Source organism: Salmo salar, chromosome ssa14 (genome assembly GCF_905237065.1).
Source record: "Salmo salar chromosome ssa14, Ssal_v3.1, whole genome shotgun sequence".
NCBI lineage: Eukaryota > Metazoa > Chordata > Actinopteri > Salmoniformes > Salmonidae > Salmo > Salmo salar.
In genome coordinates, this window is record NC_059455.1 from 43,655,690 (window position 1) to 43,682,985 (window position 27,296).

The 27,296-nt window shown below is 44.9% G+C and overlaps 1 protein-coding gene across 4 annotated transcripts in view; it reads right to left on the minus strand.

Moving 5' to 3' along the window:
* Window positions 1-1,904: 1,904 nt before the first annotated feature.
* LOC106569597 (ski-like protein) overlaps window positions 1,905-27,296 on the minus strand; it is a 41,509-nt gene continuing 16,117 nt past the window's right edge. For 2 of the 4 annotated variants that reach the window (XM_014141112.2, XM_045694439.1), the window contains exons 3-8: window positions 17,250-17,348; window positions 15,130-15,188; window positions 6,694-6,860; window positions 5,009-5,307; window positions 4,452-4,673; window positions 1,906-2,798 (exon numbers count right to left, since the gene is read on the minus strand). In XM_014141112.2, coding sequence (XP_013996587.2) covers window positions 2,529-2,798; window positions 4,452-4,673; window positions 5,009-5,307; window positions 6,694-6,860; window positions 15,130-15,188; window positions 17,250-17,348 — 1,116 coding nt within the window. In that variant the 3' untranslated portion in view covers window positions 1,906-2,528. Of the gene's footprint in view, window positions 2,799-4,451; window positions 4,674-5,008; window positions 5,308-6,693; window positions 6,861-15,129; window positions 15,189-17,249; window positions 17,349-27,296 lie in introns of all 4 variants that reach the window. The other 2 variants (XM_014141114.2, XM_014141115.2) reach the window with 2 other exon arrangements.

Here is a 27,296-nt window from a genome sequence, read left to right on the forward strand (position 1 = left end):
TTTAGTTGATACATTAAATATATTTTTTCCCCCCTCAAAATAATTTCCAAAAGTTTATATGGAACAACGGTCGGTAGAGCAGTATGGATTGGATTTGTTCTGCATGTGACTGAAGTTCACATCAGACACCCAGGGTGTTTGTTTCGTTGTAGTTTTGTGTGTGTGTGGGGGGGGGGGGTTTGTCCTCATGAAAACAGGTTTTGTAGCTTTGTTTAAACGTTGCGGCTTAACAAAATAAGACCTACTATATTGTAAGTATTGTGTCAGGGCATGGTGTAAACACAGTTCTAAAGGGAACTCTTTCTTTAGAGATCTGCATTGAAAAGTCCGAGCACAGTGGAATGTCTACCAATTTGCATGTATAGCAGATGCATAAAAAAAAAGATGCTTGGAGTTTAAGCCAAGGCCCCCTTTTAAATACTATTTACATGCTGCCTGGCTCTTAGGGTCTTGGGGGGGGCTATAAAAAAGACTTCCCTGCCCTCTTAGGGTCTGCCTGTGGGGGCTAAATCCGTTCTGTGTGAGCTAGCTGATTGGGGCTGGGTGTGCTGTTTGCCTGGACTTCTACACAACAAATCACACTCCCCTGGCTCATGTGGCATTGCTTTGGTGTGAGGGAGGTATGGCAGCTGCCAACATTCTGATGAGACAAAAGGGGCTCCCCTCTCCCAGCCCACCCAGCCTGAGAGGGTGTCTGCCCCCTGCACTCCCACTCTCCCCGCCCGTCTCTCCCCCTCCTCTCTTCCCTGCCACTCTCTCTTCGCCTGACTGTACATCCCTTCCTGGGCCAGGCAAGGCTCTGTTTGTTCAGTGAGGTGGAATAATGTGGAGGGGAAAGAGGAAGGGCCCTGGATCCTAGGCAGGCAGATCAGGTGTCAGTCTGGACTAATTCCTTTCACCTGTGACCCATATTCCCCCAGGCAGACAGCTAGCCCCTGCAGCTCTCAGAGTGTGTGTGTCCCAAATAACAACCTACTCCCTATATAGTGCACTACTATATAGGGAATAGGGCATAACTTTTGTCAAAAGTAGTGCACTATACGGGGAATAGTCTACCATTTGGGATGCAGAGTGTCTCACAGAAGAGAGAGGGTGGCAGGACACACCAACTGTTGCTAACAGGGAAATCAAACACTTTCTGAGAGGAAATGTGGTGTGTTTGTGTGTTCTAGCCCAGTGGTTCTTCAACCTCTCCTCCGCAGCCCTCCGTCTCATCACTTTCGCTTTACATGTCTCATAGCTCTCACTTTATTCACGTTCATGAGGTTTAACAATGACGACTGCAAATGCTCTGTAAAAATGTTTTCATATACCTTTATGATTTACACATTTAGAATTTATTTATTTTTTAATATTTTTTTTTACTTTTCGCTTATTTGAAAGTAATGGGTATAATGATTATTTTTTAAACAAAGGTGAAATAAAAATGTGTATCCATGAAATGTCCTGTGTGGCTGGGCCAGAGCACTGGACTGTCTGTATGAGATGGGGAACACCCACGTGGGCGCCATCTTAGCTCCAAGCAGCTCCAGTTGGCATGCCAGGTAGTAGTAGGAAGAGCAACTGAACGCTAGTGTAACCGCAGTTCAGAACAGAATCAAGGGGCAGGGCCAGGAGAGAACTGTGTCTGACCTCCCACACTTCGTGTGTGCTACAACACATCAAATCCACAATCTAAAGGAGGAGAGGATGCGAGGGAAGGAGGATGCGAGGGAAGGAGGATGCGAGGGAAGGAGGATGCGAGGGAAGGAGGATGCGAGGGAAGGAGGATGCGAGGGATGGAGGATGCGAGGATGGAGGATGGAGGATGCGAGGGAAGGAGGATGCGAGGGAAGGAGGATGCGAGGGAAGGAGGAGAGGATGGGAGGAGAGGATGGGAGGAGAGGATGGGAGGAGAGGATGGGAGGAGAGGATGGGAGGAGAGGATGGGAGGGAAGGAGGAGAGGATGGGAGGAGAGGATGCGAGGGAAGGAGGAGAGGATGGGAGGAGAGGACGGGAGGGAAGGAGGAGAGGATGGGAGGAGAGTGTCCTTAAACACCCTACTCCTATCGGTCTGCCAAGCAGTCGTTTGTTCGTTCAGTAAAACTATAAATTAAAAACAAACATATACATCCCCAAAAAGTTGAAATACTGTTTACGGACAGGGGGCGGGGGTAAACCAACACATTAAACTAATTTGGTGTTAAATTAATAAACAAACAGAAATCCTTATCCAAAAAACTAAAGAGGAGGAGGGAGGGAGAAAGGACACAGAGGAAAGGGGGATATCTAGTCAGTTGTAAAACTGAATGCATTCAACTGAAATGTTTCCCCATTTAACCCAACCCCTCTGAATCAGAGAGGTACGGGGGGCTACCATAATCGACATGAGAGAAGCAGCCTGGGGGAGAAGAGGGTAGACATGGTGAGGGAGTTGTTTGTGTCTGAAGGGCTGCCGTCTCTCCCAGCAGGGGGGTGAGGGATGAAGGGAGGGAGTCGCAGGAATCGAACAGAGGTGAGAGACAGAAGGGGCATTTCTTAAGTTCCTCTACTTATGAGCATGACCGTTCGGCTGCTCGGCGGGGTCTGCGGTGTGTCCCTCTGTGTGGGGGGTGTGAGAGGAGGGGGTGGGGGGCGGAGAGGGGCTCCCTGTAGCGACGAAGGAGGCCGAGGTGGAGGCCGTCTGGCCCATCTGCTGTTGGAGCTGAGAGATGATTCTCTCCAGCTTCTCCCGGGCATCCCGCTCACCCCTCAACTCTTCCTGGAGCTTATCCCGGTCAGCCTCCGCACCATCCAACCTCCCACGCAGCTCTGCCAGCTAGAGGATGGGAGGGAGGGGAGAGAAAGATATAGTCAGGTTAGTCTGAACAGTACACACACATACACAGCCAGTCAGCCTAAGCCAGACGCCAAGAGGATGAAGGAGACAGCAGGAGGTGTGCGCGTCTGTGTGACTGTCCTTACTCGATCCTTGTGGGGACCTAAAATCCCCACAAGGATAGTAAAACAAATTCTCCCTCGTGGGGACATTTGAGTCCCCGTGAGGACAAAGGCTATTTTAAGCTTAGGTTTACAGTTACAATTAGGGTTAGGGCTTTGTGGCTAGGTTTAAGAAAAAGCCATATCTCAGACTGGCCAAAAAAAAAAGATTAAGATGGGCAAAAGAACACAGACAGTGGACAGAGATATGGCTTTTTCTTTGCAACTCCGCCTAGAAGGCCAGCATCCCGGAGTCTCCTCTTTACTGTTGACGTTGAGACTGGTGTTTTGTGGGTACTATTTAATGAAGCTGCCAGTTGAGGACTTGTGAGGCATCCGTTTCGCTTTCCCTCGATCCTGACTAGTCTCCCAGTCCCTGCCGCTGAAAAACATCCCTACAGCATGATGCTGCCACCTCCAGGCTTCAGCGAAGGGATGGTATTGGCCAGGTGATGAGCGATGCCTGGTTTCCTCCAGAAGTGACGCTTGGCATTCAGGTCAAAAAGTTCTATCAGACGAGAGAATCTTCTTTCTCATGGTCTGAGAGTCTTTTAGGTGCCTTTCTGCAAACTCAAAGTGGGCTGTCATGTGCCTTTTACTGAGGAGTGGCTTCCGTCTGGCCCCTCTAACATAAAGGCCTGATTGGTGGAGTGCTGCAGAGATGGTTGTCCTTCTGGAAGGTTCTCCCATCTCCACAGAGAAACTCTTGGTCACCTCCCTGACCAAGGCCCTTCTCCCTCGATGGCTCAGTTTGCCAGCTCAAGGAAGTCTTGGTGGTTCCAAACATCTTCCATTTAAGAATGGAGGCCACTGTGTTCTTGGGGACCATCAATGCTGCAGAAATGTTTTGGTACCCTTCCCCAGATCTGTGCCGACACAAATCGTGTCTCAGAGCTATATGAACCATTCATTCGACCTCATTGCTTGGTGTTTGCTCTGACATGCACTGTCAGAGCACACCTGAGCTCAATTTCGAGTCTCATTGCAAAGGGTTTGAAAACTTATGTAAATAAGTATTTTTTATTTTTAATATATATATTTTTTACATTTACAAAATACTTCGCTTTGTCATGTTAGGGTATTATGTGTAGACTGATGAGGGATAATTTAGTTTTAATACATTTTAGAATAAGGCTGTGATGTAACAAAATGTGGAAAAAGTGAAGGGGTCTGAACACACACACAGTCTGTGTGTGTATATATATATATATATATATATATATATATATATATATATATATACACACACACACTGTTGGTCCAAGCCTACCTGGTTAGCATAGCGGTCCATGCCTCCCTGGTTAGCATAGCGATCCCACCCCTGGTTAGCATAGCGGTCCATGCCTCCCTGGTTAGCATAGCGATCCCACCCCTGGTTAGCATAGCGATCCCACCCCTGGTTAGCATAGCGATCCCACCCCTGGTTAGCATAGCGATCCCACCCCTGGTTAGCATAGCGATTCCACCCCTGGTTAGCATAGCGATCTCACACCTGCTTAGCATAGTGTTCCTCCTGGTGTGTGTTGTCACAAACACAGCTCTGCTGCCTCAGCTGTTCCAGTCTGTGCTCCAACTCCCTCTGCTCCTCCCTCACCTGCCCCAGCCTGTGGGCATGCTCAGTGTGCACCGCCTCCAGCTCACTCTGAAGCTCACACTGCTCTGCTGCCAGCTGCTGCAGCCTGACAGCCTCGCCTCCACGCAGCGCCTCCAACTCCTACACAGAGACACACAGGATGATCGGTTACATTTTCTGATTGATACCCCTTATGGTTTATGTCAGTTGTTCAGTAACTGGAGTAATTCAAAGTTAAGCTAAACCGTACACTATAAAATCAGGAATGATTACTAATGTAATATGTTGAATACAATTAAATGAGGCGATTCAAAATTTAAAGACAACCAGCTGACATGGAGTGTTACTGCTGGACAGGAACAAATTAGAGCAGTCCTGGAGGGGGATTGGTAAACACTGATCTACGCTATTGACCGTGGCTGATGCCATTTTTTCTGTCTGGAGTTGACCATCTCTAGTTGTCTGTAGTGTCTCACCATCTCTAGCTGCAGCTGGTTGTGCAGGGTGGAATGCAGCTTCTCCTGCTGTCTGCTGTACATCTGAACGATCTCCACTACGATCCTTTCCTTGTCGTCCTCACAGACAGAAGACAGGACATCTTTACTCCCCAGCGCCGCTACCGACGCGGTCATCGCTACAGCAGAAGAACTCTTGTTGCCGGGGATGGTCTCCATGGAAACTGGCTGCTGCCGGTCCCGGTCGGCATTAGGAACAACGTGCTGCTGAGACTTGGCGTCGTTGACAACGGAAGGAGCAGGGGGAGAGGCATGGAGATCTGAGGAGCGAGAGGAGGAGGAAGGAGAGGTTGAGAGACAGAAGCAGTATAGTCAACCCCCCACACACACAGCAGTCAACCAACCCACACACCACACACCCACAGCAGTCAACCCACACACACCACACACCCACAGCAGTCAACCCACACACATGCATGGGTAACTAAGATAAGACAGTGTACAATGTTTTGTCCACTCAGTGTATACTGTATGTACTCGCAAATACACAGCCACCCACATGGATGGAGAGCGCACACACACACACACACACACACACACACAGGGCCTTAAAATTAAACACCCGCTACGAGCCAAATGCAGGTACATTTAGGTATTGGGGGTAAGAATGTCTAACTCACCAGCCACATTGGCGGGTGGTCACACTCAGGGCTCTACAGTGCAAGCAGTTCATAAAAATAGCCAAAAAGTCAAGTATGGGCTCACGTGCGAATAGTGATTTATAGCTAAATAAATGCTGCAGTAGCTGTTTTCAAAAATATTTCAGCCATTTTGTTTCATATCTGGTAATACACAAAGAAATAGGAATCCTAACGTTATAGCTATCCAAGCAACACTACCTGGCTGGGTGTCTGTGTGCACTGTGTGAAGTGCTTAAAGATGTATTTTATTAGCAATGCGCACAGGCATAAAAGTTGGTTTAACTACTAAAGTGAGACTATGCTCATGTTTCTTTGATATTTACATTGTTTAGTTCACAAATACAGCTGTTTTTCAAAATGTTTGAGTTTTCTTCCACTACTAGCAAAGAGAAGAAACATCTCCCAGCTCAGATTCTCACAGGCGATGACTCGTGGCCCCGTTACCAAGGTAACCTTAGAACATCGTCTCATCTGTGATATTTTTGGTTAAAAAAAAATTAAATGTAGCAATATACCACATTACTTAATAGAAATACATTGCTCGTTTTAAAAACATGCTCATCCATTTTGTTGTGTTTTTAAAGCAAAAATAAAATGTGTCCAGTAATAAAAATATGTTATCTACCTGCCACAGTAAACAAAAACAAAACCGTTTTAAGCCACACACACACACACACACACACCAGCTCAGCTGTGTCTCACTCAGCCCTTCAAGGTCAACAGACTGGGAAACAGCAGCAGCGTGCACGCGCAAGTTCTTCTGTCTTTGTGGGGACTTAAAACAGAAATGTCTCCACAAGGATAGTAAAACAAGAAATTCTCCCTCGTGGGGACATTTCCCAAATCCTCATGAGGACAAAGGCTATTTTAAGCTTAGGGGTTAGGTTTCGGTTGAGGGTTAAGTTAATAATTAGGGTAAGGGGTTAGTTGTTAGGGTTACGGAAAACATGATTTTGAATGAAAAGGATAAGTTGGTCACCACGAGGATAGAAGAACATAACTTACGTGTGTGTGTGTGGTACTGACCCATAGCAGTGTCTTGGTGGCCGTGGGCCAGTCTCCTACTGTAGTGGTGTTTGAGCAGCACACCCAGAACCTCAGAGCTGACCTCCGGCTGATCCCTCAGAGACACATTAGGAGCCACCATCTTGTCATATGTATACAGGTAGTAACTACAGAGAGGAGGAGGGAGAGAGACATGGTGATATGTATACAGGTTGTAACTACAGAGAGAGAGGAGGAGGGAGAGAGACATGGTGATATGTATACAGGTTGTAACTACAGAGAGAGAGGAGGAGGGAGAGAGACATGGTGATATGTATACAGGTTGTAACTACAGAGAGGAGGGAGAGAGACATGGTGATATGTATACAGGTTGTAACTACAGAGAGAGAGGAGGAGGGAGAGAGACATGGTGATATGTATACAGGTTGTAACTACAGAGAGAGAGGAGGAGGGAGAGAGACATGGTGATATGTATACAGGTTGTAACTACAGGAGAGAGGAGGAGGGAGAGAGACATGGTGATATGTATCCAGGTTGTAACTACAGAGAGAGAGGAGGAGGGAGAGAGACATGGTGATATGTATAAAGGTTGTAACTACAGAGAGAGAGGAGGAGGGAGAGAGACATGGTGATATGTATACAGGTTGTAACTACAGAGAGAGAGGAGGAGGGAGAGAGACATGGTGATATGTATACAGGTTGTAACTACAGGAGAGAGACATGGTGATATGTATACAGGTTGTAACTACAGAGAGAGAGGAGGAGGGAGAGAGACATGGTGATATGTATACAGGTTGTAACTAGAGAGGAGGAGGGAGAGAGACATGGTGATATGTATACAGGTTGTAACTAGAGAGGAGGAGGGAGAGAGACATGGTGATATGTATACAGGTTGTAACTACAGAGAGAGAGGAGGAGGGAGAGAGACATGGTGATATGTATACAGGTTGTAACTACAGAGAGAGAGGAGGAGGGGAGAGAGACATGGTGATATGTATACAGGTTGTAACTACAGAGAGAGAGGAGGAGGGAGAGAGACATGGTGATATGTATACAGGTTGTAACTACAGAGAGAGAGGAGGAGGGAGAGAGACATGGTGATATGTATACAGGTTGTAACTACAGAGAGAGAGGAGGAGGGAGAGAGACATGGTGATATGTATACAGGTTGTAACTACAGAGAGAGAGGAGGAGGGAGAGAGACATGGTGATATGTATACAGGTTGTAACTACAGAGAGAGAGGAGGAGGGAGAGAGACATGGTGATATGTATACAGGTTGTAACTACAGAGAGAGAGGAGGAGGGAGAGAGACATGGTGATATGTATACAGGTTGTAACTACAGAGAGAGAGGAGGAGGGAGAGAGACATGGTGATATGTATACAGGTTGTAACTACAGAGAGAGAGGAGGAGGGAGAGAGACATGGTGATATGTATACAGGTTGTAACTACAGAGAGAGAGGAGGAGGGAGAGAGACATGGTGATATGTATACAGGTTGTAACTACAGAGAGAGAGGAGGAGGGAGAGAGACATGGTGATATGTATACAGGTTGTAACTACAGAGAGAGAGGAGGAGGGAGAGAGACATGGTGATATGTATACAGGTTGTAACTACAGAGAGAGAGGAGGAGGGAGAGAGACATGGTGATATGTATACAGGTTGTAACTACAGAGAGGAGGGAGAGAGACATGGTGATATGTATACAGGTTGTAACTACAGAGAGAGAGGAGGAGGGAGAGAGACATGGTGATATGTATACAGGTTGTAACTACAGAGAGAGAGGAGGAGGGAGAGAGACATGGTGATATGTATACAGGTTGTAACTACAGAGAGAGACATGGTGATATGTATACAGGTTGTAACTACAGAGAGAGAGGAGGAGGGAGAGAGACATGGTGATATGTATACAGGTTGTAACTACAGAGAGAGAGGAGGAGGGAGAGAGACATGGTGATATGTATACAGGTTGTAACTACAGAGAGAGAGGAGGAGGGAGAGAGACATGGTGATATGTATACAGGTTGTAACTACAGAGAGAGAGGAGGAGGGAGAGAGACATGGTGATATGTATACAGGTTGTAACTACAGAGAGAGAGGAGGAGGGAGAGAGACATGGTGATATGTATACAGGTTGTAACTACAGAGAGAGAGGAGGAGGGAGAGAGACATGGTGATATGTATACAGGTTGTAACTACAGAGAGAGAGGAGGAGGGAGAGAGACATGGTGATATGTATACAGGTTGTAACTACAGAGAGAGAGGAGGAGGGAGAGAGACATGGTGATATGTATACAGGTTGTAACTACAGAGAGAGAGGAGGAGGGAGAGAGACATGGTGATATGTATACAGGTTGTAACTACAGAGAGAGAGGAGGAGGGAGAGAGACATGGTGATATGTATACAGGTTGTAACTACAGAGAGAGAGAGGAGGAGGGAGAGAGACATGGTGATATGTATACAGGTTGTAACTACAGAGAGAGGAGGAGGAGGGAGAGAGACATGGTGATATGTATACAGGTTGTAACTACAGAGAGAGAGGAGGAGAGAGAGAGACATGGTGATATGTATACAGGTTGTAACTACAGAGAGAGAGGAGGAGGGAGAGAGACATGGTGATATGTATACAGGTTGTAACTACAGAGAGAGAGGAGGAGGGAGAGAGACATGGTGATATGTATACAGGTTGTAACTACAGAGAGAGAGGAGGAGGGAGAGAGACATGGTGATATGTATACAGGTTGTAACTACAGAGAGGAGGGAGAGAGACGGTGATATGTATACAGGTTGTAACTACAGAGAGAGAGGAGGAGGGAGAGAGACATGGTGATATGTATACAGGTTGTAACTACAGAGATGAGGGAGAGAGACATGGTGATATGTATACAGGTTGTAACTACAGAGAGAGAGGAGGAGGGAGAGAGACATGGTGATATGTATACAGGTTGTAACTACAGAGAGAGACATGGTGATATGTATACAGGTTGTAACTACAGAGAGAGGAGGAGGGAGAGATACATGGTGATATGTATACAGGTTGTAACTACAGAGAGAGAGGAGGAGGGAGAGAGACATGGTGATATGTATACAGGTTGTAACTACAGAGAGGAGGGAGAGAGAGATGGTGATATGTATACAGGTTGTAACTACAGAGAGAGAGGAGGAGGGAGAGAGACATGGTGATATGTATACAGGTTGTAACTACAGAGAGAGAGGAGGAGGGAGAGAGACATGGTGATATGTATACAGGTTGTAACTACAGAGAGAGAGGAGGAGGGAGAGAGACATGGTGATATGTATACAGGTTGTAACTACAGAGAGAGAGGAGGAGGGAGAGAGACATGGTGATATGTATACAGGTTGTAACTACAGAGAGAGAGGAGGGAGAGAGACATGGTGATATGTATACAGGTTGTAACTACAGAGAGAGAGGAGGAGGGAGAGAGACATGGTGATATGTATACAGGTTGTAACTACAAGAGAGGAGGAGGGGAGAGAGACATGGTGATATGTATACAGGTTGTAACTACAGAGAGAGAGGAGGAGGGAGAGAGACATGGTGATATGTATACAGGTTGTAACTACAGAGAGAGAGGAGGAGGGAGAGAGACATGGTGATATGTATACAGGTTGTAACTACAGAGAGGAGGGAGAGAGACATGGTGATATGTATACAGGTTGTAACTACAGAGAGGAGGGAGAGAGACATGGTTATCATATGTACAGTGCACTCGGAAAGTAGACACCTTGACTTTTTCCACATTGTTAAGTTACAGCCTTATTCTAAAATTGATTAACTTGTTTTCTCCCCCCCTCATCAATCTACACACAATATCCCATAATGACAAAGCAAAAACAGATTTAGAAATGTTTGCAAATGTATTACAGATAAAATCTTAGTACTTTGTTGAAGCACCTTGGGCAGCAATTACAGCCTCGAGTCTTTTTGGGTATGACGCTACAAGCTTGGCACACCTGTATTTGGGGAGTTTCTCCCATTCTTCTCTGCAGATCCTCTGTCAGGTTGGATGGGGAGCATTGCTGCACAGCCCTTTTCAGGTCTCTCCAGAGATGTTAGATTGGGTTCAAGTCCAGGCTCTGGCTGGGCCACTCAAGGACATTCAGACTTGTCCCGAAGCCGCTCATGCGTTATCTAGGCTGTGTGCTTAGGGTCGTTGACCTATTGGAAGGGTGAACCTCCGCCCCAGTCAGATCCTGAGAGCTCTGGAGCAGGTTTTCATCAAGGATCTCTGTACTTTGCTCCGTTCATCTTTGCCTTGGTCCTGACTAGTTTCCCAGTCCCTGCCACCGAAAAACATCCCCACAGCATGATGCTGCCACCACCATGCTTCCCCGTAGGGATGGTGCCAGGTTTCCTCCAGACGTGAAGCTTGGCGTTCAGGCCAAAGAGGTCAATCTTGGTTTCATCAGACCAGAGAATCTTGTTTCTCATGGTGTGAGAGTCCTTTAGGCGCCTTTTGTCAAACTCCAAGCGGGCTGTCATGTGCATTTTACTGAGGAGTGGCTTCCATCTGGCCACTCTACCATAAAGGCCTGATGGTGGAGTGCTGCAAAAATGGTTGTCCTTCTGGAAGGTTCTTCCATCTCCACAGAGGAACTCTGTCAGAGTGACCATCAGGTTCTTGGTCACCTCCCTGACCAAGGCCCTTCTCCCCCGATTGCTCAGTTTGGCTGGGCAGCCAGCTCTAGGAAGAGTCTTGGTGGTTCCAAACTTCTTCCATTTAAGAATGATGGAGGCCACTGTGTCCTTGGGGACCTTCAATGCTGCAGAATTTTTTTATGGTACCCTTCCCCAGATCTGTGCCTCGACACAATCCTGTCTCTGAGCTTGACAGACAATTCCTTCGACCTTATGGCTTGGTTTTTGCCTTGACATGCACTGACAAAAGTGGGACCTTATATAGACAGGCCTTTCCAAATCATGTTCAATTAATTGAATTTACCACATGGACTCCAATCAAGTTGTAGAGACATCAAGGAGGATCAAAGGAAACAGGATGCACCTGAGCTCAATTGAGGCTCATAGCAAAGGGTCTGAATACTTTGTTTTTGTATTTTTTTATCAATTTGCAACATTTTCCCAAAATGTGTTTTATTTAATCCATTTTAGAATAAGGCCTTAACATAACAAAATGTAGAAAAAGTCAAGGGGTCTGAATACTTTCCAAAGGCACTGTATACAGGTAGTAACTAGAGAGGGGGAGAGTAGTAACTATGGTTACCATACGTATACAGGTAGTAACTAGACAGCGAGAGCGCAAAGAGCGAGAAAGAGAAGAAGACATAGCAATTAGGATTTGGCTAAAAAATACTTGAATCAGATATAGAACCAATTGCCCATTATGGTTGTGAGGTTTGGGGTCCACTCACCAACCAAGAATTCACAAAATGGGACAAACACCAAATTGAGACTCTGCATGGAGAATTCTGCAAAAAATATCCTCTGGGTACAACGTAAAACACCAAATAATGCATGCAGAGCAGAATTAGGACCATACCCGCTAATTATCAAAATACAGAAAAGACCCGGAAAATTCTACAACCACCTAAGAGGAAGAGATTCCCAAACCTTCCATAACAAAGCCATCACCTACAGAGAGATGAACCTGGAGAAGAGTCCCCTAAGCAAGCTGGTCCTGGTGCTCTGTTCACAAACACAAACAGACCCCACAGAGCCCCAGAACAGCAACACAATTAGACCCAACCAAATCATGAGAAAACAAAAATTATTACTTGACACATTGGAAAGAACTAATAAAAAAAAAAAACAGAGCAAACTAGAATGCTACTTGGCCCTAAACAGAGAGTACACAGTGGCTAAATACCTGACCACTGAATGACCCAAACTTAAGGAAAGCATTGACTATGTACAGACTCAGTGAGCATAGACATTCTATTGAGAAACGCCGCAATAGGCAGACCTGGCTCTCAAGAGAAGACAGGCTGTGTGCACACTGCCCACAAAATGAGGTGGAAACTGAGCTGCACTTCCTAACCTCCTGCCAAATGTATGACCACATTAGAGAGACATATTTCCCTCAGATTACACAGAGCCACATTTTTTATTTTACTAGGCCAGTCAGTTAAGAACAAATTCTTATTTACAATGACGACCTACCCCGGACCAAACCCTCTCCTTACCCGGACGACGCCGTGCCACCCTATGGGACTCCTGATCACGGCCGGTTGTGATAGAGCCCGGGATTGAACCTGGGTCTGTAGTGACACCTCTAGCACTGAGACGCAGTGCCTTAAACCGCTGCGCCACTCAGGAGCCTATGATTTGAATGATTCTAAACAAATCCAAATTTTAATAACCCATATCCATTGGGTGAAATACCAGTGTGCCATCACAACAGCAAGATTTGTGACCTGTTGCCACAAGAAAAGGGCAACCAGTGAAGAACAAACACCATTGTAAATACAACATTTATTTTCACTTTTGTACATGGTTACACTGCTGTATATAGACGTGACATTTGAAATCTCTATTCCTTTGGGACTTTTGTGAGTGTAATGTTTACGGTTTATTTTTTACTATTTCACTTTGGTCTATTATCTATTTCACCTGCTTTGGCAATGTAAACATGTTTCCCATATCAATAAAGACCTTTGAATTGAAAGGGAGAGAGCGCATGACAGGGAGACAGATCAGAACATTTACCTTATCATACATATACAGACATTACAGAGAGACAGACAGAGACACATGGTTATCATACGTACAGTGCCTTCAGAAAGTATTCATACCCCTTGACTTATTCAAAATGTTGTTGTGTGACAGCCTGAAATCAAAATTGATTAAATAGATCTCTCTACAGCACTTCACCAATCTGGGCTTTATGGAAGAGTGGCCAGACGGAAGCCACTCTTGAGAAAAAGGCACGACAGCACGCCTGGAGTTTGCAAAAAGGCACGTGAAAGACAGATCATAAAGGCAAAATATTCTGTGGTCTGATGAAACAAAAATGTAACTCTTTGGCCTGAATGCAAAGCGCTGTCTGGAGATAACCAGGCACAGCTCATCACCCATCTAACACCATCCCTACCGTGAAGCATGGTGGTGGCAGCATCATGCTATGGGGATGCTTTTCAGCTTCAGGGAAACTGGTAAGGATAGAGGGAACAATGAATGGAGCCAAATACAGGTTAATTCTTGATAACCTGCTTCAGAGTGCAATCGACTTTAGACTGGGGCGAAGATTCATATTCCAACAGGACAATGACCCCAAGCATACAGCCAAAGCAACACTGGAATGACTTCAGAACAAGAATGTGAAGGTCCTTGAGCGGTCCAGCCAAAGCCCAGACTTGAATACCATTGAAAATCTGTGGAGACTTGAAGATTGCCGTTCACCGCCACTCCCTCATCTAACTTAACAGAGCTTGAGAAGAATGGGAGAAAATCCCCAAATCCAGATGTGTAAAGCTGATAAGACATACCCAAGACGACTCAAAGATGTAAATCGCCGCCAAACGTGCTTCTACAAAGTAGTGACTCAGGGATGTGAATACCTATGTAAATTAGACATTTCAGTATTTAATTTTCAATAAATTACTAAAAATGTCTAAAAACAGGTTCACTTTGTTATTATGGGGTATTGTGTGTATAAAAAAAATCTATTTTAATCAATTTTGAATTCAGGCTGTAACAACACAATGTGAAATAAATCATGAGGTATGAATACTCTGACAGCACTCTATATAGGTCGTAAATAGAGAGCGAGAGAACACCGCCGCTTAGTAATGTAATTTTGACTTCATTGTTAGATTCCACTTGACTTGCATTGTTAAATTACAAGCAGGTTTCCCAAAACCAAATGACTGTTTCTATACTATAGGACATGTTACAGGGACTCACTCCTGTTACATGAAAAACACAAGTTTTTAACATTGCACTTTAGTAGCAAATCTTCCGTAAAAACCATTGACCAGCCCTGGTCTGGTGTCCAGATGAGGGGCCAGTTGTAATCCCGTAGTCTAACCTGCCTGTGTCTACCATGTCACGTGCTGCCCTGCCTCCTGTAATCCAGCTAATCTCAGCCTTCATCTGGACCAGATGAATGAGTGGTAGACCACAACTTCACACTGACACACACATGCAACGGTGGGTCCAACTGGAGGCAGGGTAGGAAGCAGAGCAGGGGTTTCAGCACTGCTACAGCAACACTCCCTAGGAAGTTGCTTGGAAAGTTACTTGGCATGGATTGTCAAGGGCAAGGTCTTCCAACGAGGAAGAAACATAGCTAGCCAGTCCCCAGTACTCAGAAGATTAGCCTCCATTGTGGGATAAGAGGTATCCAAATAAGCAAACAAATGTACCTGGAGTGGACCATGGGGGGGGGTGATAGAATGTTGTGGCAGGGGGTAGAAGAGAGGATAAAGGGTTACGGGGTAGTAAAGGTTAACATACCTGGGGTGACTGGGCTCTTCCTTGATGTGGGGGAACACCAGAGTAGCCTGGGCTTGAACCTGCAAACACAATAATAAACCTTTTAATATACTAGGTCTTCATTGCATCTCGATAAAACCATGAAACAAAGATTAGTAGGTGTATAATATCTGAATGTCAATGTTTGTAGCTATAATTGTGTGTGTTTAGGGGAGGGTGATGTGAGGAGTTGAGAGAGAAGAAGAGGCTCTTTCTAAGGGGAGGGTGATGTGAGGAGTTGAGAGAAGAAGAGTGAGCACAGCCTTTAAATGCTTGAGAGGAGTGGTGGATGAAGCCTGCCATTTCAATAGGGCAGTGTGTTAGGACCTGAACCCAGTGTGTCAGCTTACGTGCTTAGGAGGAGTGAGGATTCAGGTGAAGGGGGTTGGAGTAAGGTTAGTGGTAGTGTTGTCACGATACCAGAACTTTGACTTGGATACCGATAACAGGTTTACTATCACGATACTGAATACCAAAACAATTCCAGAGCAAAAATAAATAAAACGATGTTCTATTAGTCACAGAAAGGTCGTTAATCCAGACAGATCTTTTGAGTTAAATATCATGACATTTCAATGTATTCATTAATTAAAACAATCAATTTGACTTTGTTTTTCCCAACCCCTCCAATCTAACTACTTCAATGGTAATCATTTCCCTACACCCGCAATAAGATGTGCATGCAACCAATCAAATTTGAATGGTAAAATGTCTCATCTAGTCATAAACCAAGATGTAGTCTAGACCTATTCACAATACAGGCTAACGTACATTCAATAGGAGTGTGTGTATGCATTGAGTTATTGAGCTTGTTTTGGCTGATTTCATGGAGCTACAGATGACAATCGGTTTCCATTCGGGAAATTCTGTACTGATCAACAACATTTGCATAGAAGAAATCTCTTATTATATAAAACGTGCGTGCTCTCTCTAAGACCCATTACGTCATTCACACACAGTCAGTTTGAGGCTCGAGCAAAGATGATCTTGACTGGGGAAAGATAAAGTGAATGGATAGAGTTTGACAATCAGAAATATCTTTCATTATGGTTTGCATATCACAAACAAGGTACTAGGGTAGTGAACTGACCCTAGCTTCAGCTGTAAGCTAGCAAGGAAAGTTAGCCTACAAAGCTGGAAGCTACCAGTATCTTCTTGCATTCTAAAGTGTTCTAGCCTGTAACGGACATTATTTTGCGACAGTAATTAGCAATTTCAACATTGACATGCCGTGTTGCATTATTGAAGCATGTTAACTTCTGTGCAGCATGAGTGGCGGACTCCCAGTGAGTTCAGTGGTTCCTCAGGACAGACTAGAGTCAGTATGAGAGAGGAGCTAACATGATACAGTCCAGACTCCCAGTGGTTCCTCAGGACAGACTAGAGTCAGTATGAGAGGGGAGATAACATGATACAGTCCAGACTCCCAGTGGTTCCTCAGGACAGACTAGAGTCAGTATGAGAGGAGAGCTAACATGATACAGTCCAGACTCCCAGTGAGTTCAGTGGTTCCTCAGGACAGACTAGAGTCAGTATGAGAGAGGAGATAACATGATACAGTCCAGACTCCCAGTGGTTCCTCAGGACAGACTAGAGTCAGTATGAGAGAGGAGATAACATGATACAGTCCAGACTCCCAGTGGTTCCTCAGGACAGACTAGAGTCAGTATGAGAGAGGAGATAACATGATACAGTCCAGACTCCCAGTGAGTTCAGTGGTTCCTCAGGACAGACTAGAGTCAGTATGAGAGAGGAGATAACATGATACAGTCCAGACTCCCAGTGAGTTCAGTGGTTCCTCAGGACAGACTACAGCTAGCAGTGGGTACATGGAGCTGACAGTGCTATCACAGTGCCATCGGCTGCGCTGATCGACAGAATTGATTCTCTCTCAAACCTCGGTAGAAGACGCGAGACATTTGACAAAAGTAGCGAAAGTAACACATTCTAGCAAACCATTTTTCATGTTCTAGTACAAAAAAAAAACATGTACAGAAGTTTTGGTATACAGAGGAACAATAGTTAGGGGGAGGGGTCAGTGCCGTCAATGCAACCAGCTACGTCGGCAGCGTGAGCAGAGCGCCGCTTCCTGTGTGTCATACCTTGGTCCCTGCGTCGTTGTCGGCTAGTTTACTGTTACGAGACACTAGAGGCTCTGGAGGAGACGATCTCCTCACCTCGCCGTCCTCTTCTACCACCTTCTGAAACACAGAGAGAAAGAGAGAGTTTGTCTCAGGGTCTGAGGTAGGCCTCTGAAGGCTATGACGCACAACAATTACAGTGAGGTAAAAGTACCACAGAAAGAGGGAGTCAGCCAGAGGCTTCCACTCTTCCTCTAGACATTATTTTCCAGGATTATTTAAAGACATTAATTGCACACACAATCACACAGGTGTCACACACTCTTGCAAGTTCAAACTGCACTGAAACAACAAACATAAGGACATACACCTTCAACATATAGAGGCCTGTAGGATATAGCATGGAACAATTACAGTAACGTATTTTACCACAGGAGAGAGAGACCGATTATCCAAACACACAGGGAAATCAAATTCTTACAGAAATGAAAACCACCCATTTGACAAAAACACTGAATAAACTAAAATTGCTATTTGGCCTCAAAAGACTACTACTCTGTCAGATACAAAACAGAGACCGATCCTGACCAAAAACAGGCTTGTCGCCCACCAATTGGCTACAGAAAAAGGGAAACACAAAAAGACATGGCTACCCAAAGAGGAGCGTCTGTGGTCAGTCCACGACAGGGAGACGCACTTTTTACTTGACCGTGAGAAATAACATAAAATGTGGAAAGTCAAGGGGTCTGAATACTTCCCGAACGCACCGTAGCAACATGGTCCAGGAAAAGGTGGCATTTCAACAGCGCACTGATGTGTTTCAGAACCGCAGACAGCAACCACTATCCAACACAGGAGAATTTGTTTTTGCACCATTGTTCTTACATAATATAACCATTTCAGTAGCACGTCTTAAGAGTGATGGACTGTGCCATCCCCACACCTCCACAATGCATCAGTCCACTCAGACAGTATCCAATCAGATAGGTGTCTTGTACACCATGATTAGTGTTTTTTTGCTATTGCTCAATAAAATAAAATGTCGGTCGACCAACAGCCTATTGACCAAACAACGGACCAGTAGAGTAAATGTCGTCAGCCGAGTCCACGACTATGGATGAAATAAATTAAGTCATACGTTTTTTTTTTTTAACAAACAGCTGACCGAAGAAGACCGGATGGCTGGGCATTTGTGCGGTTGAGTCAATTTCCGCGGTAACAAGGACTCTTTAGAACGACTGTGTTCTAAATGACTGTAGTAAGCATGAGTGGGTGGAAGGGATGATGATACGCTTTATAGTAAGCACACCACAGCACACACACACGAAACCAGGGGTCATTGGATTGGGAGTACAGAATTATTTGTATAACGAATGTAGAAACTAAAGGAATGATTCCTGTCCGGAGGAATCTCATCTGATGAAGAATGTGTCATGTGAGGCTACACGCTAGTGACGACACACACACACAAGTCATCAGGCTACAGGAAGCAGAGCAGTGAAGGAGAGGAAGTGACCCGGGGGAGGACGAAGGGAGCTGTGTGTGCACGTGACGGGGGAGGACGACCCTGAATTTCCGCCCTCCTACCCCTGGGCGCCGGAGACGGTCAGAAATGAGGATGCCAGTACACTGAGTGTGCTTTCGTGTCATCCAGCGTATTTGTAATAATGGCCCCAGGTCATACCCTCACAGTGCAGCACAAACTATTTGTTATAGCTTACACATTATGTACGGGCAGACCCTCATGTCCTGGTATGGCATGCAGAATGTGTACTTGAAATGGGTGATATAGGCTATTAGCCCAAACAACACTAAGAGTAAATGTGAAGTTGTAGCACACAGACAGGGTCACTGCGTTTTGGTAAAAAACCCTCAGGAGGAGGGTGTCTCCTGGAGGTCCCTAACAGCCAGAGAAGACAGGGTTCTATTCTGGGGCCCCCCCTGAGGTTCCTAACATCCAGAGAAGACAGGGTTCTATTCTGGGCCCCCCCCGAGGTTCTAACAGCCAGAGAAGACAGGGTTCTATTCTGGGGGCCCCCCCTGAGGTTCCTAACGGCCAGAGAAGACAGGGTTCTATTCTGGGGGCCCCCCCTGAGGTTCCTAACGGCCAGAGAAGACAGGGTTCTATTCTGGGGGCCCCGAGGTTCAACGGCCAGAGAAGACAGGATCTATTCCCCCCCGAGGTTCCTAACGGCCAGAGAAGACAGTGTAGTGTGTGCAACTAGCTCGCTGAAGATAATTAGCTACTTTATCCTCTACTTCCAGCTTTACTCACATTTCTTCAACTATCCAAGTAAAGAACCAGATTTAGAAGCACACATGACCAAAAGTATGTGGACACCTGCTCGTTGAACATCTCATTCCAAAATCATGGGCATTAATATGGAGTTGGTCCCCCCCTTTGCTGCTATAACAGCCTCCACTCTTCTGGGAAGGCTTTCCACTAGATGTTGGAACATTGCTATGGGGACTTTCTTCCACACAGCCACAAGAGAATTAGTGAGGTCGGGCACGGATGTTGGGCGATTAGGCCTGGCTCGCAGTCGACATTCCAATGCATCCCAAAGGAGTTCAATGGGGTTGAGGTCAGGGCTCTGTACAGGCTAGTGAAGTTCTTCCACTCCGATCTCGACAAACCATTTCTGCATGGACCTAGCTTTGTGCACAGGGGCATTGTCATGCTTTCCCCAAACTGTTGCCACAAAGTTAGAAGTACAGAAACATCTAGAATGTCATTGTATGCTGTAGCGTTAAGATTTCCCTTCACTAGAATTAAGGAGCCTAGCCCAAACCATGAAAAACAGCCCCAGACCATTATTCCTCCCCCACCAAACTTTACAGTTGGCACTATGCATAGGGGCAGGTAGCGTTCTCCTGGTATCCGCCAAACCCAGATTCGTCCATCAGACTGCCAGATGGTGAAGCGCGATTCATCACTCATCTTAGGCTCGTGTGCGGCTGCTCAGCCATGGAAACCCATTTCATGAAGCTCCCAACAAACAGTTCTTGTGCTGACGTTGCTTCCAGAGGCAGTTTGGAACTGTGTGTGTTGTAACCGAGGGCAGACGATTTATACTCACTACGCGCTTCAGCACTCAGCAGTCCTGTCCTGTCAGGTTGTGTGGCCTACCACTTCACAGCTGAGCCAATGTTGCTCCTAGATGTTTCCACTTGGCAATAAAAGCACTTAAAGTTGACCGGGGCAGCTCTGTAAGGTCAGAAATTAGACAAACTGACTTGTTAGAGCGGTAGCATCCTATGACGGTGCCACGTTGAAAGTCACTGAGCTCTTCATTAAGGCCATTCTACAGCCAATGTTTGTCTATGGAGATTGCATGGCGGTGTGTTATTTCATAGTAGAATAATACTTAAAACAAACTATGTAGAAAATTGTTAAAAGAAAAACCCTTGAATGAGTAGGTGTGTCCAAACTTTTGACTGACTGACACACACGATAAAAAGAAATGGAATGGAGATTCGGATAAAAGGCAACGGAATAGAGCTAAGCACAGGCAAAATCCCAGAGGAAAAATTGCTTCAGTCTACTTTCTGAAAGAGACTGGGAGAGGAATTCACCTTTCAGCAGGACAATAACCTTAAACGAAAGGCCAAAAATACAGTGGGGCTGCTTACCAAATCGACATTGAATGTTTGAGTGCCCTACAGTTGTGACTAAAATAGGTTTGAAAATCTATGGTAAGACTTGAAAATGGCTGTCTAGCAATGATCAACAACCAACTTCAGAGTTTGAATAATATGCCAATATTGTACAATGCAGACGTGCAAAGCTCTTAAGAGACTTACCCAGAAAAACAGAATAAGTCAAGAGGTATGAATACTTTGTGAAGGCACTAATTGAGTGGTAAGAGAAGAGGATTATTTTAATGCCATATCTGGTCTTTCCCCCATCTCTGAATCGAGAGAGCGATGACACTGCTTTTAAACAGTGCATTCGGAAAGTATTGAGACCCGTTTCCTTTTTCCACATTTTGTTACGTTCCTTGATTAAAACCAAAAAAAAAACGGAAATATCACATTTACATATTTGCTAAAAATTTCAACAAATCTGTTCTTGCTTTGTCATTATGGGGTATTGTGTGTAGATTGAGGAAGGGGAAAAAAACATTGTAATCCATTTTAGAATAAGGCTGTAGCGTAACAAAATGTGAAGGAAAAAAAAGTCTAGGGGTCTGAATACACTACAGTTCCTGTGTCTGTGAGTGTATAGCACTGTCTGTGTGTAAAGCCTGGGCATGTCTGGGCATCACTCCATTAAATCACAGTTCCAACAAGGACATCTCTACAGTACACACAGCCCCCTGGTTGCTCCGGGAGACCAGACATTGGGGCAGTTAAATATTTTCATTGGTTAACTCAATTTATTACTTACTACTAATTATTCTGGTCTGCATCCCAAATCGCACCCTATTCTCTATAGGGTGTTATTCCCTACATAGGGAATAAGGTGCCAAATTGGGGGGGAGACCTGGTCTCATGCTAATAACCTATTTTCCATGTTCTCCTAGTTATCCTCTTTCCTTTGTTGTTGGAACCAGCGCCGTCTATCGAGGTCAGGTAGTGAGACAAGGGAACAGCAGTCTGTGTTCAGTCGGTTGCCTGACTGGAGTGCGTATGTAAGCTAGCTGCAGTTACAATAAGCCCCTTCCCCTGACCGTGCCCCTGACAGAAAAACAGGGCAGGAGCACTGCTCGGTGTAGAGTTCACGTTTCCCTAGTAACTCTTAAAGATTCTTTCCATAGATGGGATGGTTTGAAATAATGTAGTGACTCTCGTCCAGAGCTATGAACAGATTGTTTTTTACGGAAGAGGGGAAAGAAAGTGTGAGAAAAAAAAAAGTTAAAAAAAATATATATAAAAAAAAAAAATGGCAGAGCAGAGAGAGAGAGAGCGGCTGGGAGTGAGAGGGAGGCAGGCCTTGAGGGATGGAGGGAGAGAAAGAGAGACCAGGGGGGAGTGGGGGGAGAGAGCGAGAGAGGAGACACACTGAGGAGGGAGGCCCGCCCTCGCGTGTGATTGGCTGAATAGGTGGGTTGTTCCAGGCTGAGTGTTCCGTTCAGTGGAAGTTATGTGAGGTCAAAGTTAGTCTCACCCAGGAGGAGAGGGGATTTCATGAGGGTTTTGCATGTCTGAGCAGTATGTAGAGAAAGACAGAAAAACATATAATAATAAAAAAGAGAAAGGGGAGAGGCTGACCAAGACAACAGCAGGAACCAGCTATCCTAGACTGACCCACCCCCTCTCCTCCCTTCACCCTGTAGCAGCTCAGCCTTTCCCATGGGGGCTATAATTAAGCAATAAGGCACGAGGGGGTGGGGTATATGGACAATATACCATGGCTAAGGGCTGTTCTTATGTACCACGCAAAGCAGAGTGCCTGGATACAGTCTTTAGCCGTGGCATAATGGCCATATACCACAAACCCCAGAGGTGCCTTATTGCTATTATAAACTGGTTACAAACTTAATTACAGCAGTAAAAAAATGTTTTGTCATAACCGTGGTGCACGGTCTGATATACCACGGCTGTCAGCCAATCAGCATTCAGGGCTCGAACCACGCAGTTTATAATATACTCCTAGCCTTAGCTGTCTGTCTAGATTAATACTCTAGGCTCCCTTTCCCTCCTCTCCTCCCAGACAGATCCTTATCGGATCGTTGCAACACTTATTTTGTTACCCTCTTCTAAATTGGGCCCATGGGGACATTGACTGTTTAAAAACACTGGTGGTGGTGGTGGTGGTGGGGGCCCTCTAGACACACTGTCTGGGAACATCCATTCTAGGACCTTGCAGAAAGTATGAATATAGGAGTAGAACCCTTAGAACAATATAGGAGATAGTTAAGCAAGTTAGTGAACATGAGCAGTTCTGGAGACGTGTTTGAGGATAGAGAGAGAGCGAGGAGAGAGAACAAGAAAGAATTTGAGGAGAGAGACTGGTCTGTGGTAATGTAAGTCACTGGTCTGTAAATAGAGGAAGACAGAAAAGCAGCTGTCTGCACCGCAGCTGCCGTCTAGGCCCTACCGACACACACACTGCGCTCTCAGAACAAAATTGTATGTAAATGCTCCCAGCCTCACACACATTCCTAACAAGCACGCCAGTGTCCTTTCATAATCTGAAAGCGTGTATATTAGGACACGGAGTCCCCCCAGACAGACTAACAGGTATTTCACAACCAGGCCAAGGAGTCACGCACTGAGAATCTCTGCCTTTAAATCAGAGAAGAGACAAAACCTCTCCCACCATAGATGACGCCACCCTATCTGTGTGTGTGTGTGTGTGTGTGTGTGTGTCAGAGAGAAGTTCAAACACTCGTCATACTCACCGGCTCATTACCTCATTGTTTTAGACACCAAACACACACCCGAGCTGCCAGTTTAGTTATCGTCATCTTTTATAGTATTGCAAAACACAGTACCATGGCAAGGAAACAAAACGAATTTAACTTCTTCAGTAAAAATAGCCCCAATGTTGGGAAAAAAAACATTGTCATCCATGTATTTATTTTCCAAAATATAAATGTATAAAAATATATAAAACATAGCACACAAATTTAAATACAGCAGGATTTTTAAAGGATCAAATAGTTTGTTCTGCTTCGTGTTTTCATGCTGGTAGCGTCATCGCCCTATTTTAAAGCACAAGTCTGTTATCTCACCAACATCTCTATTGACACTATCAACACCAGATCGTTGCTGTACAAGTTGTTGAGAAAACAATTACGTGACTATTCCATTGTTGAAATACACATCGGGGTCACAAGTTGATAACTTGATTCTTCATCTTTGGTGTGAATAAATATGACAGGCCAAGTTCAATTTTCAGTTTCAAACATGGTCAGTTACACCTCCCGAGTAGCGCAGTGGTCTAAGACACTACAGACCTGGGGTCCGAACCATGACCGGGGTTCCCAGTCCGGGTTAGGGGAGGCTTTACTTGGCTCATTGCGCTCTAGCGACTCCTTGTGGCGGGCCTGGCGCCTGCAGACTGACTTCGGTCATCAGGCTTCCGGGATAAGCATGCGGGTGTTAAGATGTGCAGATTGACGGGTCAAGTTTCAGAGGACGCATGACTCGACCTTGGCCTCTCCCGTGCCCATTTGGGAGTTCCAGCGATGAGACAAGATAGCAATTGGATATCACAAAATTGGAAAAGAAAAAAAAAAAAAGGGTCAAATAACCAAAAATTATAAATAAATAAAATATATGGGTCAGTTTGAGTAAGTCAAAATTTAACACCCAAAACTAATGTTGAATGAGGTCACGCATTCCCCGGGTGTTGTGTGAACCAGGTTTAACTAACACCCTATTGACATTACTGGGAGGAGAGCAGAGGTTGGCTAGGCTACTTACTAGGTAAAGGCAGGGCTCTACAGAGCCACCATTTTACTCGCACATGCACCTAAATATTTTTGCTGTGTGACCTGGAATTTGAATTGTACGGGCACCAGAGCCCCTAGAAAAATGAAAGATTCTAGCTTTATTACCTCAAATGTTTTAGGTTGTGCACCTACATTTTTCATATTAGGAGCACAAGTGCTCCTTGTAAAAAAGATCAGTGTAGAGCCCTTGGTAAAGGCAGGAGAGGCTAGCTAGGCACAGTGGCTACTAGGGATGCACATTATTTAAAATAATAAAAATTACTTAAATTCTATAATATATATCTATATCTATATGCCAATGTCTAGTTTAACGCCGATGTGCAAAACCGATGTCAAAGCTGACGTACCTACGTTATATAGGTATGCACATTTCGTAATGATGCCACGTAAAATGTTGCACTACACGTGCAACACAGTATTCATAACCTAGCCCACAACGTCTGCTGTGTAGATTGAGCAGTCATTTGAAAAAGTAACAAAACATCAGCGAGGCAACTCAAAAGGCAAAATCCATTAAAGCCAAGATAATGGAATTCATTGCCCTTGACAATCAACCGTTCTCGGTCGTGGGGGGTGTTGGCTTTCGCCGACTGGTCGAGCACCGACCAAGTGCGCTATTTTTCAAATGTTGCTCTACCGGAGTTACACAGTAAGTGTCACTGCTATTAGCTTAACGACATACATACATACATACAATGGAACACCGTTTGGGTCTTTGCGTGTCAAAAAAGATACAGTAGCACTGTCAAAGCTATACAAAAAAAAGTCTGCCAACAAGCAAACACAGGTCACGAACAATGTGTTTACAATACCATGTTGGTAATAATGCATCATTTGTTCGACCGCAACTTCTCTTAGCTCGGTACCTAGCTAGCACCAATACAACCAGCCTGAAAACAATGACCAGTAGAATCTGCATTCATTTTCATTATTCTTAGCAATGATTTAGGAATCCTTGTGAGTAAGTGTTCGCTAGGTTTCCACTTGTTGTTTGCTTATTGGAATTGAACTTCAGTTCATGAAAACAAATAGCTAGCAAGCTATTTAACCCTGTAGCCCAAAGCTAATATTATCAGCAGCCAGATCGCTTCATCTCGCTAGTGAGGCTCGACTGTACCGGGTTATGTGTTGTGAAGCTAGCCACAATAAGGATTAGGAACAATAGTGGAATTGCAGCCTGCCTTCAAAATAAAAGTATGTAATTGACAGTGATGCAAATGAATACAAATAGTAGAACTGTGCCATACTTTCATTTTGAAGGCTAACCGCAAAGTCCACTATTGTGGCTAATCCTTATTGTGGCTAGCATCACATACAGTTGAAGTCGGAAGTTTACATACACTTAGGTTGGAGTCATTAAAACTCGTTTTTCAAACACTCCACAAATTTCTTGTTAACAAACTATAGTTTTGGCAAGTCGGTTAAGACATCTACTTTGTGCATGACAAGTCATTTTTCCAACAATTGTTTACAGACAGATTATTTCACTTATAATTCACTGTATCACAAATCCAGCGGGTCAGAAGTTTACATACGTTAAGTTGACTGTGCCTTTAAACAGCTTGGAAAATTCCAGAAAATGTCATGGCTTTAGAAGCTTCTGACAGGCTAATTGACATATTTTGAGTCAATTGGCGGTGTACCTGTGGATGCATTTCAAGGCCTACCTTCAAACTCAGTGCCTCTTTGCTTGACATCATGGGAAAATCAAAAGAAATCAGCCAAGACTTCAGAAAAATAATTGTGGACCTCCACAAGTCTGGTTCATCCTTAGGAGCAATTTCCAAACCCCTGAAGGTACCACGTTCATCTGTACAAACAATAGTATGCAAGTATAAACATCATGGGACAACGCAGCAGTCATACCGCTTAGGAAGGAGACGCGTTCTGTTTCCTAGAGATGAATGTACTTTTGTGCGAAATGTGCAAATCAATCCCAGAACAGCAGCAAAGGACCTTGTGAAGATGCTGGAGGAAACAGGTACAAAAGTATCTATATCCACAGTAAAAGGAGTCCTATATCGACATAACCTGAAAGGCCGCTCAGCAAGGAAGCAGCCACTGCTACAAAACTGCCATAAAAAAGCCAGACTACGGTTTGCAACTGCACATGGGGACAAAGATTGTAGTTTTTGTAAAAATGTCCTCTGGTCTGATGAAACCTAAATAGAACTGTTTGGCCATAATGACCAATGTTATGTTTGGAGGAAAAAGGGGGAGGCTTGCAAACCAAAGAACACCATCCCAACCGTAAAGCACGGGGCTGGCAGCATCATGTTGTGGGGGTGCTTTGCTGCAGGAGGGACTGGTGCACTTCACAAAATAGATGGCATCATGACGAAGGAAAATGATGTGTATATTTTGAAGCAACATCAAGACATCAGTCGAAGTTAAAGCTTGGTCGCAAATGGGTCTTCCAAATGGACAACGACCCCAAGCATACTTTCAAAGTTGTGGCAAAATGGCTTAAGGACAACAATGTCAAGGTATTGGAGTGGCCATCACAAAGCCCTGACCTCAATCCTATAGAAAATGTGTGATGCAGAACTGAAAAAGCGTGAGCGAGCATGGAGGTCCACAAACCTGACTCAGTTACACCAGCTGTCAGGAGGAATGGGCCAAAATCCACCCACCTTATTGTGGGAAGCTTGTGGAAGGCTACCAG